Below are 17,048 nucleotides of genomic sequence, written 5' to 3' on the forward strand. Positions count from 1 at the left end.
ACATCCTTTCATATACACATCCACATCCATTCTTTCACATACACATCCATATCCATTCTTCCACATACACATCCACATCCATTCTTCTACATCCATACTTCCACATACACAGCTACATCCATACTTCCACATACACATCACATCCATTCTTCCACATACACATCCACATCCATTTTTTCACATACACATACACATTCATACTTCCACATACACATCCACATTCATCCTTCCAAATACACATCCCCATTCATACTTCCACATACACATCCACATCCGTTCTTCCACATACACATCCACATTTATTCTCATTACATCACATCTTATCACATCCTATTTTCATCTTATCGCATCCTATCACATCTTATACACATCTTATCATATCCATTCACATTCTATCACATCCCATACACATCTTATCACATCCATTCTCATCCTATCGCATCCTGTTTACATCTTATCACATCCCATACACATCTTATCGCATTCTATTTTCACCTTATCTCATCCATTCACATGCTATTCCCATTTAATAGCTTTTTCTAGGTTGATCCCGATAATGGGACTTTTTTTAAATTTCTGCCAATTCCTTGGCCTAATTAAAGGTTCTTTTTCTCGACGACTATTTCCAGATTCAGTCTCAATTTCTCAATTGAATTATATTCAATATTCCTCTTTTGAATAAAAGAATTCATGGGATTTACAGAAATCAATTCTACCCATATTTTCACTTTTGATAATCATAAATTGAATTATACTAGAATTTCCTCTTCTTCCCATTTAATTTCTTGGATCTCAATTACCATGGGAATTCCTCTTTGTGCATTTAATTAATTACATTCCAATGTCATGGGTATTCCTCTTTTATCATCAAATATTTCTTATAAAGAAATTTCATCTAAAATAAAATACCCATTAATTCAATATGCTAGGAATTTATCTTTTCCCATCTAAATGATGGAATTCCAAATGTCATAGGAATTCCTCTTTTAACATTTAAATATTTCTCATAGATAAAATATCTAAAATTCTTCTTTGAATTTAGATAAAATACCCAATAATTTCAATATGCTAAAAATTACACTTTTCTCATTTAAATATTTGAATTCCAATATGGTGGGAATTCCTCTTTCATCATTTAAACTTATCTATACAAAAAGATACATTTAACTAGAATCCTTCTTTAAATTTTAAATAAAATATACATTATTTTAGCATCCTGATTTTTCTCTTACTTCATTGGAATACATGGATTTCCATTGTCTGGGGATTACTCTTTTAACATAAAAATGGATTACCAGAAATTCCTCTTTTTCTTAATGAACTATTTATGCATAAACATAAAAATCAAAATTTCCATGATTATAATGAGAATCATTCAATTAATCTAGGATGATTAATCCTAGAATATGGTAAGAAGTCCTCTTTTTATAATATAAATGAAAATGATTTATGTGTTTATTTTTTTTCCAGAAATTTTACCATAGCTCCGCTGCTATTACTGATAATTCTCAATAAATTTGAAAGAATAAAGTTTAGTATTATTCATGTGACTAGAATAACCACTAATTAGATCATTATCCAATTATGGATTGATTCTTAATTTTACCATAAATTTAATAGCATAAAAGTATGAAAAAGCCATTATTTTGGCCTCCAACTAGACAAGCATAGAAATTACTTTTAGATTAGAGAAATGCTTCATGAGAAGCTTCATTCGAATTGAGAATAGGTCATAGGAATGACGATTCTTTGGGGGAGAGAGAGAAATGCTTAAAAACCATTATAAATTAAGCATAAATGAAAATTTATGTATTTCTTCATTACAATACATTAAAGAACTTCAATAGTATTCAAAAGCCATTCAATTTAATGCTTCTGAAGCTTGAGAGGGGTTGAGAAGAGAAACATTTGGAGAATTTAAGATTATCTCTCTCTAGGCTAAAACAGGGCAAAACAGAATCTTTCTTTTATTTCAAAGAGGGGAATAATTACAAGATAAGAAGGGGAGGTTCTTACACCTGTACACCTCAAAAGCTGGAGGGAGGAATCTTACAATATGGCCAAGCAACTTTGGGAATCTACAATCTGCCCAAAATAGCTTGAGGCAGCCTTGAACTGATGGCGGCAGTTTCATATGTGCCATGCAACTTTGGGAATCAACAATCTGCACAAAATAGCTTGGGGTAGCCTTTCACTAGTGGCAAGAGCATCTAAAAGGCACTTGCAAAGAGTATGGTGTGAAAAATTGGCTTGTTGCTCCCTTGAGAGGTACAAGGAAGGAAAGAGTATTACTATGAAGGTTTTTGAATATACGGAGACACTTGTTAAGCAAAGAAATAAGAAGAGAAAAGATCTTATGTGTAAAGCAATGTAGTATTACGAGTTTCTTCTAGTGTTAAAGAGATAGCTCAAGTTTTTCATCACAGACAACTACCTTGCACTTTGGCAAGCTTGTAGATTCTTCAACTTTGTTACAAGGAATGGTAGGCATGGAGATGACGCAAGACTTGTTAGTATAAATGGGCATGTCAAAGGAGAGCATGATGGGGTTCCTGATGTTGTAAAAATAATAATGACGCATGAACACTTGAATAAAGATGGGGCAACTCTAAAGGATGTTGTTTACAGATGTAGTGTCCTTCTCAAAGCCCAACTTATCTCATGGAGTTGAAGCATCCCATCCTTCCAAGAAAATGGAAGTTGCCCATGTGTTTTGAATGATCAAAGTAGGGATGTGATTAGGGAGGTTAAGTGGAATAGTGAAGCTATTCCAAATTCACGTTGATTACATGTTGTTTGTGGCCACAACCCATGTGATTCTATTGGTCTTGCAACCAGACAACTCTCATGCTTTTGTGGTGCATGCATGCATGGGCAATGGAACACATGTTCCAACAAAGCACATGTGCAACTTTGGAATTGCCCTTAAGAGATGCAATTGATGCTATAAATGATGAAGATGAATATGATGAAGCAGCTTATGAAGGTCATCATGATGTTTTCAATGCACATTTCCATGTTGTAGGTAACTTTACAATACATGCTTAGGCTGACAATGGGAAGGGATTGATTAGGTGCACAAATATTGCCAATTGGCTTTGAGCTGTCCAACAATTTGGTTGGGATGGACTGCTGAATGCAACCAGATTGTTGCTTTCTTTGCAGCCCAATCGCTTGTTGACAACAACGTTTCTAGAGACATATTTTGGCATGATCTTTCACAGCCAAGGCAAGAGTTAGAATCAAAACCCAAAATAGCATCAAGTTTCATCAATTTCTTGGAGAAAATCATGGTTTTCCTTATTCTTTGTAGTCCAATGCCCGCAAATGTCCACTCAAAATTCAAGAAAATAGCATGATTAGTTGTACGATAGACATATCAAGCATGCAATCATTGTATTTAGTAGTTAGAGAGATTAGTGTTACATAACGAAGGGAGAAAATATCAACCTTATGAGAGCTATGCTCTACCAAATGATAAGTGTTTTGATTCTAAATCTATGATCACACACACACACACACACACACACACACACACACACACACACACACACACACACACACAACTAATATCCAAGGATTTTGTGACCCATGGAGTGAATTACTAGTTTTCCTTAACATCTTGCTTATTTAACTCCACTAGCAATGGAATCGAGCAATGATGTTGCCAATGGAGAGTTGTGGTGGAAAGGAGTGTGGGACTTCAATATCCTACACAAATCTCTCATTGAAGCAAACAACAGAAAGGAATAAGTTATGGAGAATCTTCTCTTTCTCTATCGTGCTTGTGCTTGTGGATGCTTTGCTAATCACGCACACAAGTGCTCATTTTAGCTAATGAAAGCTAGTAGATCATGCATCACTCTATGCTCTCCATGCAAAGCAAGCAAAAACTACTTTTGCAAACAAAGAGAGCATACATACATCATTAAGCAAGAAACAAAGAAAAACAATAGATAAGCTCCTCTTAATCTAATGTGCTTGTGCTTATGGGTTCTTCGTTAATCATGCATACAAGTGCTCACCATTGCTACTGTAAGCTATGAATCATGCTCCTCCACTCTGTACTCTCCATGCACAGCAACCATAAACTAGCTTAGCAAACAAAGAGAGCATGCATACATCATTAATCAAGAAACAAGGACAAACACTAGATAAGCTTAAAGATTAGAGTCAAAGAGAGCTTTCCATTAATCCTCAAAGCTTACAAAAAGATAGGATCTCTTGAGCAAGAGATAGCTTGATTAAAGATAGCGAGGGAACAACTACAACTTCTTAGCATTTAGACCCTTAAACATTTGACTGGCAAAAACATTAATTGGGTGCCCAAGGTCACTAAGACTAGCTTAGCTAGGGAATCGAGAGAGTTCTATTAGTACAAATGGATAAATATACAACTTGAAACTCTCTTAGAGCCCATCAAACATGGAGGGATATTTACATACTTTAGACTCAAAAGGGTAATTGGCATACATAGTGATAGTAACCAAATAGACACTGCCACTTAGACTCAAAAGAGCTTGTTGGATGTTGTATAGAGATGTAGGCTAAAGCCAATGGGAAAATAGGAATCCAAAAGTAATCAATGGGTGTAAAGGCATTAATGTAACAAAGCCTATTTGATGAATGCTCATCCTTTAAATGCCAATACAAGCGTGTGTATTTCCAACGTACACCGTGTTAGAAATAGACTCAAAATCTACAAGTACTCCGTAGGAATGTTAAGCAACAAAATAAATCAAGAAGACACAAGATGTAGTCCACAAAGAACTAGGCACATAGCCCTTTTATTGAAGTGCTAATACAAGAGTTATACAATGGTCCTATGGAGCTAAATGTGACCTCCTAATTTATAAGGAGAAGGAGAAGAAGGTGCCTACTTCAATGACATCATCCATGATGTCTTGTGATCCTTGAGAGCATCTAAGGCCACCTCCAAGACCTCTTCAAATAGGGTGCCCACTTGACCCATGCCATGTGACACCTATGCGACCTAGACTCCTATTTTTGACTAGCTTATCTAGTCTCTTTTACTCCTTGTAAAAGCACCCACCACAAAGGTTAAAGATAATCCTAAAGCTAAACCATTAATTCCAATACTCCCTCTTGGTTTAGCTTCACCACACAGGGTAAGCTCTCACCAAGTTCAAGTTCTTTGAAAACACACAGAAACATAAAAATGCCCACTAGCTAAAAATATTTACAATGTTTACTCAGCCCTTTGCTAGAAAGCATAGTCTGAGTCAATAATGACTGTGTTGGTCTCTTTCTTGTCCTTGTCCTTAATCCCCTTCAGCTTTTCTTCATCAGCCTTCTTTTGAAAACACTCTTTGATCATATGACTTTTCTTTGCACAGTAAAAGCAAGGTTTGGGTCCCTTCTTCTTCTTTTTCTTCTCTTCCTTGGACATCATGGCAGATTTTGTATAGCAGGTACTTCCACACTTGAGTACTCAATGCCATCAGTTGAAACTCCAAGTTGAGCTTCTTCCATGACCAAATGAGATGCTGCACTAACAAGGGTTAGACTTGGATGGTTGGCAATAACACCAACCACATTATCAAACTTTGGGTGTATTGAAGAAAGCAACACAAAGACAACTTCTTCTTTGGTAATGATTACTCCCACCCCTGAAAGTTGATTCATAAGACTTCTGATATTGCTTAAATCAGTTGCAACATTATCCTTGTCTCCCATGTCAAGCCTATACAGTCTCTTTCTTAACCACAATCTTGAAGCACCATTGGTTTGACCGAAGATACCTTTAAGCCTAGTCCATGGCTCATTGGTTGAAGCAGCACTTGCTACCTATGGTATTTGAGTGTCATCTAGTCCTTTGACAAGGAAGGCTAGAGCCCAGACTTTTTGTGCCTTTGCATCCCTAGTTGGTTTCTTGTAATCACCATTTGTTATGGTCCAATAGTTGTTCTCTACCATGGCCATTTGTATTTTTATGGACCATGTGTGATACTTCGTACCATCAAATCTGTCACTCTTCTCAAAGAAGTCCTTCCCCATCACTAAGATTTTGAAGAGCAAGATTAAGCAAAATCAAACAACTTTGACTATATAGAAACAATTGAAAGATTAATACAATTCAAATGGTAAAACAAATGTTTCAACTTGTGAGATATTTAGAGTCCATCACCACACCCATAGAGCTCCATATTAGAAGCCAAGAAATCTCCAAAGTCTTGAGCTAAGGCAGCCTCGTAATACCATGGCTTGTCTTCTGCTTCTTTCTTGTCCGATTCTCCCTTCTCAGTTGATTACTCCCTTTTTGAATTTTGATTTTTAGGTTGTCTAACCCAAAGTGCATCAAAATGCCTTGTCCTTTTTCTGGCAGTTTGTTTTACTCTAAAAGTCTGCTTCCTTCTTCTAGATGTGACCTCCTCTGTGCTTTGAGCTTGAGCTACAAAGTACTCCCTCTCGATCCGTGCTTGAGTATTTTGAAACTCAACAGATGAGTTTGAGGATACTTCCACCCCTCCCCCTTGTACTCTTGATTCCTTGGTATCTGAAGAAATTTCTAGTGTGTTCATTTCATCATACCCAATAAGGACTCTTTTACAAGTAATTTTTCTCCTTCCACAATATTGAGTGTACACAAAACTTGCCCAAATAAGACCCTTACATAAATACACTATGGTTGACCCACCCACCAAAAATACTCCTTTTGAATGGTGCACCAAAGCGTTTTTCCTTTTCTTGGTTTAAAAAATCCACCTCTTTTCCATATTTAGACTTTCCTTTTGAAGGGTTAGTCCAACTCACCAAATGATGTGCCACCTACTCAATTGGCGCCTTCTTCTCGCACCAGCACCAGTTCACTGCCTTGAAGATTCTCAATCGGCCCGAAGTCAGAGGGCTAGCAGCACAATGGTGCGCCTAAATAATTGACATTTTAAAGCACTAACAAAATTGGAGGACGCCATCGAACCCGCCCAACTAAACTCTAGATCTCGAAAGAGCTAACCCAACTCAAACACAAGGTAAGAAGATGCTCGTAGCTCAAAAAGCAAGTATATGGTCCATCCTTTGCACAATGGGAAGGTAGTCATTTATGACTTCCGCACTCTTAAGGTAATTGTCCCGTCATTACCTAGAGACACCCCTTAGGTCTACACTCCCTTTACCTTTTATGTTTTCTCTACGAGGGTTCATAACTGCGCCAGATGTAGTCACTATATTCTCTCTCCCGTCGTGTGTGTAATAAAAGAGGACCTTCACACTACCATTCTGTCACCCACAAGTGGGGCAAATTGGCTAGTGCGAGGGCTGTTATACAGGCCACGATCCACCTGAGTTCAAGTCCCATTGTTGGTCGTATATGTCGTTGACACTACCATTCTGTCACCCACAAGTGGCTAGTGCGAGGGCTGTTATACAGGCCATGATCCACCCGAGTTCAAGTCCCATTGTTGGTCGTATATGTCCTCGTGTTGCATTCTATACCTCTCTCTTACATTACTTTATAGGTTTTGTCGAGGCTTCATAGTCCCATAACTGTTGGAGATGTAGTCACTTCTACCGACGTTAATACCCCTCTCTCTCTCTCTCTCACACTCTCACACACACACACACACACTCTCTCTCTTTGTTTGAGGCCCCATTGGCCGGCCATATGGGACGCTAATGTATCTATCTGTCTGTCTTTCGCCTTGGTCCGGGCGCCCTAGTGTAAAGTCTACCATGCAGGCTTTCAAACATCTTGTGAAAGGGGAGCTTTACCAGAGGATTTTACAGAATGCTGCTGCTTCGAAGCTCAGGGCTCCTTACAAGGGGACTTGGCCGCAGCACGAGCAGCAGGGGCTTAACCAAGAACGGGCAGAAGCTAGCGACGGTGGCTGGTGCTTGGAGAAAGAACCAGGTTTCCTTGTCTCTTGCTCCTTCAACAAGTCGGCAAAACACACAGCAAAACCATAACCAGGTGCTGCTCATCATCATCCCCTCCTCCTCTTTCTTCTTCCTTTGCATCTTTGGCCTCCTCTTGTTTTTCTCCCTCTCTGGGTTCTCTTGTCGATCTCTCAGATTATCTCATGAATGGGTGTAACTGGAGAGACGCCCCGAGATGCCCTGATTACATTGGGCTTATCTCTATTGGCCGGACTCCCGATGGACGTGGACGCGGCCTGTATGCGTCTCATGATTTCGCTGCTGGCGACATCCTCATCATCAGCAATGCTTTTGCTGCTTCTTACAACGACACACATAGCATTGAGCTTTACACGAAAATTGTCGCTATTGTCCAGCAAGCCCCCAAAGCTCTACTCACTTGCAGGATACGATTTTCATGATGACATGGAGGTACCCAATGTCAAGCTTTTCGACACCAACGCCGAATACACGGATAGCAATCCGCCACAAAATCTCGAATTTGATGAAAAGCGCGTCATGCACATCATGAATGTGAACTCTTTCGAAGGAGAGCTTCCATCCTTGAATGCGGAGCCCGATACGCGACTCACAGGCCTTGTGGCTTCTCCCTTCCTTCATCAATCATAGCTGCAGCCCAAATGCATGCAGGCTTGTAGTTGGCGAGGCCATGTTTATCCTTGCGTCGTGTGACAGCCAAGCCAAAGAGGAGATCACCATCTCCTACACTGACTCCATGTCTCCTCTTAAGAAGAGAGAAGACAATCTAGCCACAATGGGGTATGGTTTTCGCTGCCAATGCAAGAGATGCTTAGCAGGGAGGTCTGTCCAACAGGAGCTTAAAGAATATAGTGAACGTTTCCATGAGTGAAGTACTCTCTGCAGTGACTTCGGATGTGCGTCCCTCTGTCGAAAAGTGTTCCGCACGTGTGGAACTCTTCGGCGTTTACAACAGCTTATCAAAGAAGGTAAGCAGTTTGGGTGACTTGACAATGACAAAGCTTGAACAGCAATGGATTTTAGGGGGTTATTCATCTGCATTTTTAGGAAAATGGCTTGTAAGTGGATATGTGAATGAGTTTAGGCCGCCTTCTGATTTCGTCGACTCTACGGCCTTGGAGCTAGTAGAGGCCATGAAAGCTACTGCTCCCAGCATGTTACGCACATTATCGTTCACCCCTATTCTAGCAACTGCAGGTGAAAAAGAGGAAGGGCAAGTTTTCGCACTTGTACACAGTCTTGTCCGTCTAGCTTTGGATGAGTGCATTTGTATATATGGGAAGCAAAGGCTTGATGTCACTACAAAACTAATGGAGCAATCAGCAGATGTTGTGCCATTCTTTTAATATACAGGTCAACCATGAATGCAAGTGTGATTTGGTTTATGGAATTCACGCCTTGTATAAGGATACCTTTTAGTAGGAGGGTTTGCACTTGCAGGTCCATTTGTCTTGTACACTGCTCTCTACAAGCAGCAGGTTTGTGCACTCTTTTGCTGACTTCAGCCATGCTGTATGGAGTGGAGATATGGGGACCCTGAGTGGATCATGACAGCCGAGCTGGTAGCACTGATGGATGGAGATGTATGGAGAGGCCCTTGGTTTCTATGATTTCGCGGATGATTAGGGCCAAGGCCTCTGTACCACATGATATTATCCGTGCAGAGATGGCTGCCCCCCCATGGTAGTAGAGGCACTCACTCGATCAGTCTCCTTTATACATAGCACTTGGGCTCTCCCTAGAGACAGATATGCTCGCTTAGCCCTGGAGTCTTCACGACAATTGGCATCACAAGGAGACGGATCATGTTGGTATGCACATATGACAGTTTAGTTTCAACTGCATGACTTTAGTATGGACAGGCTACCTCCATTTCAGTACTCCTTGGATGCACCCTCCCTCTCTCTCACACGGGCAGAGATTACCTGACTTATCAGGCAGGACTTGACTCAGCTGGACACTAGGACATGGATACAGCCGACACACGAGCTTGGTACGAAGATGGCTTTCTATAGAGATCATCTTCTCTAGCTCACGGAGGATTGGTTTGTGATTAGACCCAGCTACATGGATACTCATCTTTCTCATGGGGCACGGTGTGCTATTGGTCAGATGCGCACATCCTCACACCAGCTAGAGATTGAGACTGGCAGATTCAGAGGAGTACCAGCTGAGGCCAGGATTTATCAGTTGTGCCAGATGGAGCCAGAGACAGAGTTACATTACATATGTCACTGTCCAGTATATTATGAGATACGAGGCCGTTTTCACTGCTTATTTAGAGAGGGTTTCGGACCACTTTCTAGAGTCATGAGATACCAGGATCGGCGATGCCTCGGATTATACTTGCTGGAGCTGCGTAGACATAGAGAGGGTCTCGTGAGAGGGAGGGGATCAGAGAGGGAGAGACACCTACAGAGGCAGATTACAGACTTCTTTCGACCAGAGATTGAGCAGTTAGGCCAGCAGGCATTGCAGCTAGCCCCAGAGTATAGCCGCACTAGAGGTACACTGATTGATTGGGCTATAGAGCTGGGGCGGTCCAGGCGCCCCAAGATGAGAGGCCCATCCCGACACCGAAGGAGACTACAACAGAGGATCAGGACCATACTAGCACGGCATGGAGGACTCACCATGGAGGACATTGAGGATATCCGCCATTGACCGATGAGAGACATCTTTGGATAGTGATGTATATGATGCTTACCTTTGTTGCTGGAGTTTTCCTCATATGTTATTCATTAGGAGCTCCTAGTACCTTACTTTTCCTCATAGTTGTTGTTTCAGTTTCAGTTAGTTGTTTAGTTGTTTAGCTTTTCTTACACAGACATTGTATCAGATCCACCAATTGTTGTAACCTTTTTTGGTCTCATAGGTCATTTTGGCCTTTTGAGGACGTTAATATATCATTTTATTTCATTTCATTTCATCTCATTTCTCTCTCTCTCTCTCTCTCTCTCTCTCACACACACACACACACACACACACACGAGCATACACACGCACGCACTTTGCGGCGCTTGTGATGCTTTCATTTGTAGAACTATATCATTTGTCCTTCAAAATTTTGCAAAATGTGCATTGAACCTTTCAACATTAATTAACCTTGATACAAAAAAAAAGTTCATTCATTGAGGCGACATCACTTTTGGTCGAATTTAGTTATATTGATGTGTTTCTAGGATGAGCCATTTAAAGAACAAGCTATAGCACCTGTTGATGTGAGTGGCAAATTGCAATGGGCTTAGTAGAGTGGATCTCCCTTTTGACAAGTACATAAATTACTTGAGCTACTTGTATTAAGGCTACAGATGATACATTTCTCATGCCAAGCTCCAGCCCTTTGGTCTTATCACATGAATATCAATTGGATGTGTATTAGCTCCTTTATTTTGTACTTTGAACTGTTTTGGATTAAGCAGCTATAGACATTGTGTGCTTCATAATGGTCATTATGAAGCACACAACAAGAAATCCTTTTGCTGTCTTTGCAGTTCTAGTCGGTTCAATAAAGAAATTGTGTGCATGCTCCCCCCCCCCCAACCTTCTCTATTATTATTTTCTCCTTTGTGGTTTAGTTATAGTTTTGAACATTATCTTTAGTATGTTTTTTTAATTATTTCTTCATGTGTGTTCTTCATCAATATTCCGTGTCTTTGCTTTATTTGTTGATCATTCTCTTCTTTTCATTCAGATTATTTCAAAGTTCAGATTCTCTTGGCCTTATGATGGTATGTATTATAAGCTAGGTATAATAGCTCTGAGGGGAGCCATGTGAAAAGGATTCAGGTTCTCTTGGCCTTATGATGGTATATATTATATGCTAGGTACAATAGCCCTGAGCGGAGCCATGTGAAAGGATATATGGAGAGCTTAATGATATGGTATGAGTTGACATTTTATTGGCACTTTTCGCCTTTGTTTCTCATGACTAATGATTGGCTATTAGTCATTGAGAGTGTCTTTGATGCTAACTTTGCTTGGAAAAATACCTCTTGAGATGATTATATACTGAAAAGCATGTAGCAGTTTGTGTTGCTTTGAATAGATGAGTTCATTTTAGTCTTGAAGGGTCTTTGAAAGTAGGAATGTTTAGCTAGTCTAGAATCTCTATTGAATATGATTAATGCAATCATTCTCAACTTGACTTTTCATCTCAGGACTAACCCTTGTCACCAAATTTCACTGGGTCAATTTGACTAGTCATGGTTAACTTTCCTATTGTGCTTTGGACCGAGTCATAAACTTCTAAACCAAAAGACTTTAGGTTATAATTTTGGGTATTCGTGTACATAAATGAGCTTTGAAAACTAAATTCATAATAAAAATATTCACAGCCAAATGTCAATAAAACCACAATCTCTGTTTTGTAATAAAGATGAAGACAAAGTACCTCCAATAAGAGATATATCTAACAGTTACTTTACACCTACAACTGTTTCAAATTAACGGCAGCAAGACATACATGATGTTGGTAAAAAAAATCCTTAAAAAGGTCAATCTGGCCAAATTTTTTAAGAAGAAAGTTGTTAAGAACAAATACCCCATAGTTTAACACATGAAGAGGGGAGTCTAATATCAAATATCTAGTGCTACTTTTTATAAAAAAAACAAGGGCTAAAACACGGTCTGAACAAATGATAAGAGCCTGCCTCAGTGTTCAGGAAAAGTTTGCATCACCTAAACATTTACTGGTTCAAAAATCCAAAATGGGTGGTCCAAAAGGAATCAAGCTGTTAGTGAAAATGGCCAAAATAGTGGAAAAATTTCAAAAATATGAGAATTTCCTACAAATTTTCTACTAGCTTGGAGGTGAAGAGGAAATGTTTTTGTCTAGCAGGAAAAGGTTTCCTGCACACTGATCCACCTCAAACAAGTTGCCAGAAACCCAACCAAATGGACTCGGGCATGGAAATTGAAAGGGGAAAGTACAATACATATAAAACATATGTAACAAGAACAATATGTTTCCTAAAAATTGAAATTCTCATAAAAACCATGCATGATACAACACAATTGAGCTATGTTGGCATTAGGCTCCTAAAGGCACAAGTCTACTACTACATGTGAAGCCACTATTAGTGCACACAAAAACATTTCAACTTTTTCAACTGAAGCATCTGGCCTACCACCAACAAAGGCTTTAATGCCACTGGCAGCCATTCTAGTGAAAGTGGAATTTGAATGTCAATGCACGGACCCCTTCCCGAAATTCTGTATTAAAGACACATCCATTACCTGTCAAATGACCAAGTGCACTCGAGACGTAGCAAACACCATTCGATACTCTTCATGTGTAGTCAATTTTTTTGTGAGTTGCCCAGACTGAAAATCATTTAAGCTCAATCCTTAACGTAAAGAGCCTAGTGCAGCTGTGCGAAAGTAGAATTCCTTGTACCTTATTTCTCATACATGAAACTTCGAAGTCTTGAAAGCCACACTTAACACAAAGTTCTTGGACTGAACAAAGTAAAATGAAAATTATTTTCCCCACAAACTGATAGCAATTACTTCATTGTATTCTATGAAGTAATTTTTTTTTGATTGCCCCACATATTGATACCAATTACTACATTGTATTCTCGGCATACATTTACAGTCTGGTGATGCATGGCTACCAAAACACAAAATGAAAGACCGTATGTGGGCGGCCTAGCACAGCACATAAAGGAGAAAAGGTAGAGGCAGCCCAGAACCTGCCAAAGTACCTCTTTCCTGAATCCTCTCAAAATAAAGCTTTGTCAAGTGAATTGGAAACTAGTAAAGCTGAATACTGTACCTTAATGCCACTACTTATAAGATTTCAATCAGAGTTTCGGGCTTGAGCCTGCAAGGCTGCTTTGTAACACACAAATTCCCCCACTTATCCACCAAAAATTTCCTTTTCACTGCTGCTACAGAAAAGCACAAAGAGTAATCAATCGGTTGTCTGCAATGGTTGCCCTTTCTTGGCAACAGCATACGGCAACACAAATCTTTGGATTAATGTCATAGCTAGGGCAAATGACACGCTTCAAGAAACTCAGTCTGGTATGTTGAAGCGCACTATCCATGCATGCACCATCTGGAAGGGCATGGCTCTTAGTTTCACCATTTCTTGTACCAAAACAAATGTTCTTCTCAAATCTCCTCAGCGATGCTAAACTTGTTTAGGCACAAGTCATGATGCATTTTGTAGAAGCTACACAACTTCATAGCATAGTGCACAAATATCAAACTTGCCCTGTAGACAGTCGTGTACAAGACCACAGATTGTTTGGCACCCCCATCTTGAAGAGAATAGAACTTGCACTGGCATGCATACAACAATCCTTCACATTTACATCCCATACCTGACCACTCCTTAGAAAAATGGAACAATGCCAGCCGATTGCTGTATCAGATGTACCGCGACATCAAGCCTTTGCTTCCCATACACACGGATACACTCATCCAATGCCAGATTGAGGAGACTGGGTGTCAACGAGGAATATTGCTTCTTTTCTTTCTCAGCCACCATGGTAAGAATCGTGGTGAACGACAGTGTACGTAGTATGCCAGACTCTGTAGCCTTCATTGCCTCTATCAGCTCCAAAGCAGTGGAATTTACATAGTTCGACACAGGACTAAACCCCGTAGCATATCCACTTACAATCCAATTTCCAAGAAAAGCACACGAATAGCCACCTAAAATCCACTGCTTTTCAAGCTTTGTAAGACCCTTCAAAGAGCTCACTTTCTTAACCAGTGTGTTATAAAGGCCAGAAAGTTCGACACACACTGGAAAGTTTCCCACAGATGGAGTTTCTGCAGTAGTTACTGCAGAGTAGACTTCTTCTGCAGCCTTGTCGTAAAGCACATGATAGCGTTCACTAATTTCCTTAAGATCCTGTTGAACAGACCTTTCTAAAAGGCATCTTTTGCATTGGCAACAAAAGCCATACCCCGTTTCACCTAGATTATCCTCTCTTCGCTTGAGAGGCGCCATGGCATCCGTGTAAGAAATGGTGATTTCCTCCTTGGCTCGAATGTCACACGACGCAAGGATGAACATTGCTTCGCCTACGATCAACCTGCTTGCATTTGGGTTGCAGCTATGGTTGATGAAGGAGGGGAGAAGCCATAGGCCAGTGAGCCTCATCTTTGGATCAGTCTTCGAGGACTTCAACTCCCCTGCAAAGGAGTTCACATTCATGATATGTATGATGCGTCTCTCATCAAATTTGAGGTCTTCAAGGGGACCACTATCTACATTGGGGATGCTGGGGTCGAAAAGATGGACATGGGGCACCTCCAAGTTATCATGGTCATCATCACCTCCAAGAGCGTAGTACTGGCAAAGGGCCTTGGGGGATTGCTTGAGGATGGAGGCGATTTTCAAGTACATTTCTATTCTATCAGTGTCATTGTAAGTGGCAGCAAAAGCATTGCTGATTATTAAGATGTCCCCTGCTGCGACATCACAGGTCGCATACAGGCCCCGCCCCCGCCCATCAGGTGTCCGCCTAATAAAGACAGGCCCAACATAGTCGGGGCATTTGGGGGCGTCTTTCCAGTTACACCCATTCATGAGGTACTCTGAGAGATCAACAAGAGAACCCAGGGAGGGAGAAAAACAGGAAGGGTCCAATGATTCATATGAATATGAAAAAGATGGAGGACATGATGATGAGTAGCACCTGTTTATGGGTCTTCTGTATGATTTCGCAGCTTGCTGAAAGAGATGGAGACCCGAAACCCTGATTCTGCCGCTGCTGCTGAAGCTTCTTCGCCTGAGACCCACCACCATCGCCAGCTCCTGTGCGCCCAAGGACTTGATGGGTCTTCCCAAGGTGCAGCTCAGGCTCCTAGTGGAAAGACTTAGGCTTCGAAGCAACAGCATCCTGAACGCGCACAGGTTCTAAAATGTCATTAGTGGAACTCGGAAAGAACTCGACAATCGGGAAAAAAAGCTCTCTTAATAATATAATCATATATATAATTACTCATTGTAGGCCCTATTGGCTCCTAATCAATCGAAAAATCATATCTATGGATCAGCAAAGGCAATTTTCAATCCGTCACCACACGAATCTTTTTCTTGACATGAGAAAAATCCAATGGAGTTGGATTTTTCAGTGAGTACACAGAGGCCAGAAACTTGCAATTTAGTAAACAATTAGATGAATTGGAAGAGAAGCATGCAAATTGCAACTCATGATCAGTAATTCTATAGAAGATGAAGGGAAAGCTTGAAATTAATTATGACTAGAATGAAACAAAGGGTTGTAAAACTTTGGAAATGCCATTTTGTCGATATCAAAAGAATGAATCCTCAGCGAGCCCGCATGCCCACATGGTCGTACCAAAGACGCGTACCAGAGACGGAGAGACAGATCTGCACAAAATGACGAGTAATCGTTCTAATGAAGGCGGCCTAACACTGTGTTGAGCCGATGATGGTGGAGACAAAAGAGGCCTCAACAACTTCAACGGTTGTAGCATTTAATTTTTTTTGTACAAAACTATTAACAAAGGTTATCCCAACTACCCCTTATTAATTAATTGATTTTGATTTTTCGGTCATTGTAGGCCCCCTATTGGGACCAAAATATTTCTTTGCTATTAATTAATTAGTGTAGTTCATGAAGGATGGAGCGAATCCGAAACCTTAGGATGAAAGGGTGCTGGAAACTTTAGCGAATAGGAAAAAAAATGTGTGGTCCAGAAACTTCCTAGAACCGCCTCGATAAAGGGTATAAAAAGGGCTCAACCTCATGATTTACAGTCGGGGCAAAGCCCCTGTGCGCAAGAGAGAGAGAGAGAGAGAGAGAGAGAGAGAGAGAGAGAGAGAGAGAGAGAGAGAGAGAGAGAGAATGGGAAACAAATGGTAGCGTGAGACAGGGCAACGAACGGCTAGCCCTTTTTTTTTTTCCGTTGCGTCCCGCTGATTAATTAAAACCTTAGGGCCACATTAATTAATCAGCACTAGCCTGGATACATTCTACTAAGGCTATTGAAAATCCCCCACCATAGTATTTTTTTCTCTCAACACGAAGAAAAGTCCTATGGAATCAACATTTCACTGCCTTATCTAGATAAAGAGATGTGAAATTCTACCCAACAGCACAAAGATTTCAGTTATTGCACTCAATGACTTGTTTTTATCCAACAACTATGTTCTGCTTTGCCAACAATGTGCTCGATGAGAGAGT

The 17,048-nt window shown here is 40.4% G+C and overlaps 1 protein-coding gene and 1 pseudogene across 1 annotated transcript; one reads left to right on the forward strand and one right to left on the reverse strand.

The window, feature by feature from the left end:
- The first annotated feature begins 2,877 nt into the window (after nucleotides 1-2,877).
- On the forward strand, nucleotides 2,878-10,683 carry LOC147622810 (uncharacterized; annotated as a pseudogene).
- A 2,662-nt stretch (nucleotides 10,684-13,345) lies between these two features.
- LOC147622811 (uncharacterized) lies at nucleotides 13,346-15,799 on the reverse strand. The gene has a single exon (XM_086822463.1). It carries the CDS (start codon nucleotides 15,734-15,736, stop codon nucleotides 14,219-14,221), a length of 1,518 nt encoding a protein of 505 aa, XP_086678589.1. The 5' UTR covers nucleotides 15,737-15,799; the 3' UTR covers nucleotides 13,346-14,218.
- Nucleotides 15,800-17,048: the final 1,249 nt, after the last annotated feature.

This window comes from Cibotium barometz, chromosome 28, assembly GCF_041138505.1.
Source record: "Cibotium barometz isolate CiBa-2024 chromosome 28, ASM4113850v1, whole genome shotgun sequence".
NCBI lineage: Eukaryota > Viridiplantae > Streptophyta > Polypodiopsida > Cyatheales > Cibotiaceae > Cibotium > Cibotium barometz.

Coding starts and splice junctions, on each gene's coding strand:
- LOC147622811 (XM_086822463.1), bottom strand. CDS start 15,736: ATGCTGTTGCTTCGAAGCCTAAGTCTTTCCACTAGGAGCCTGAGCTGC.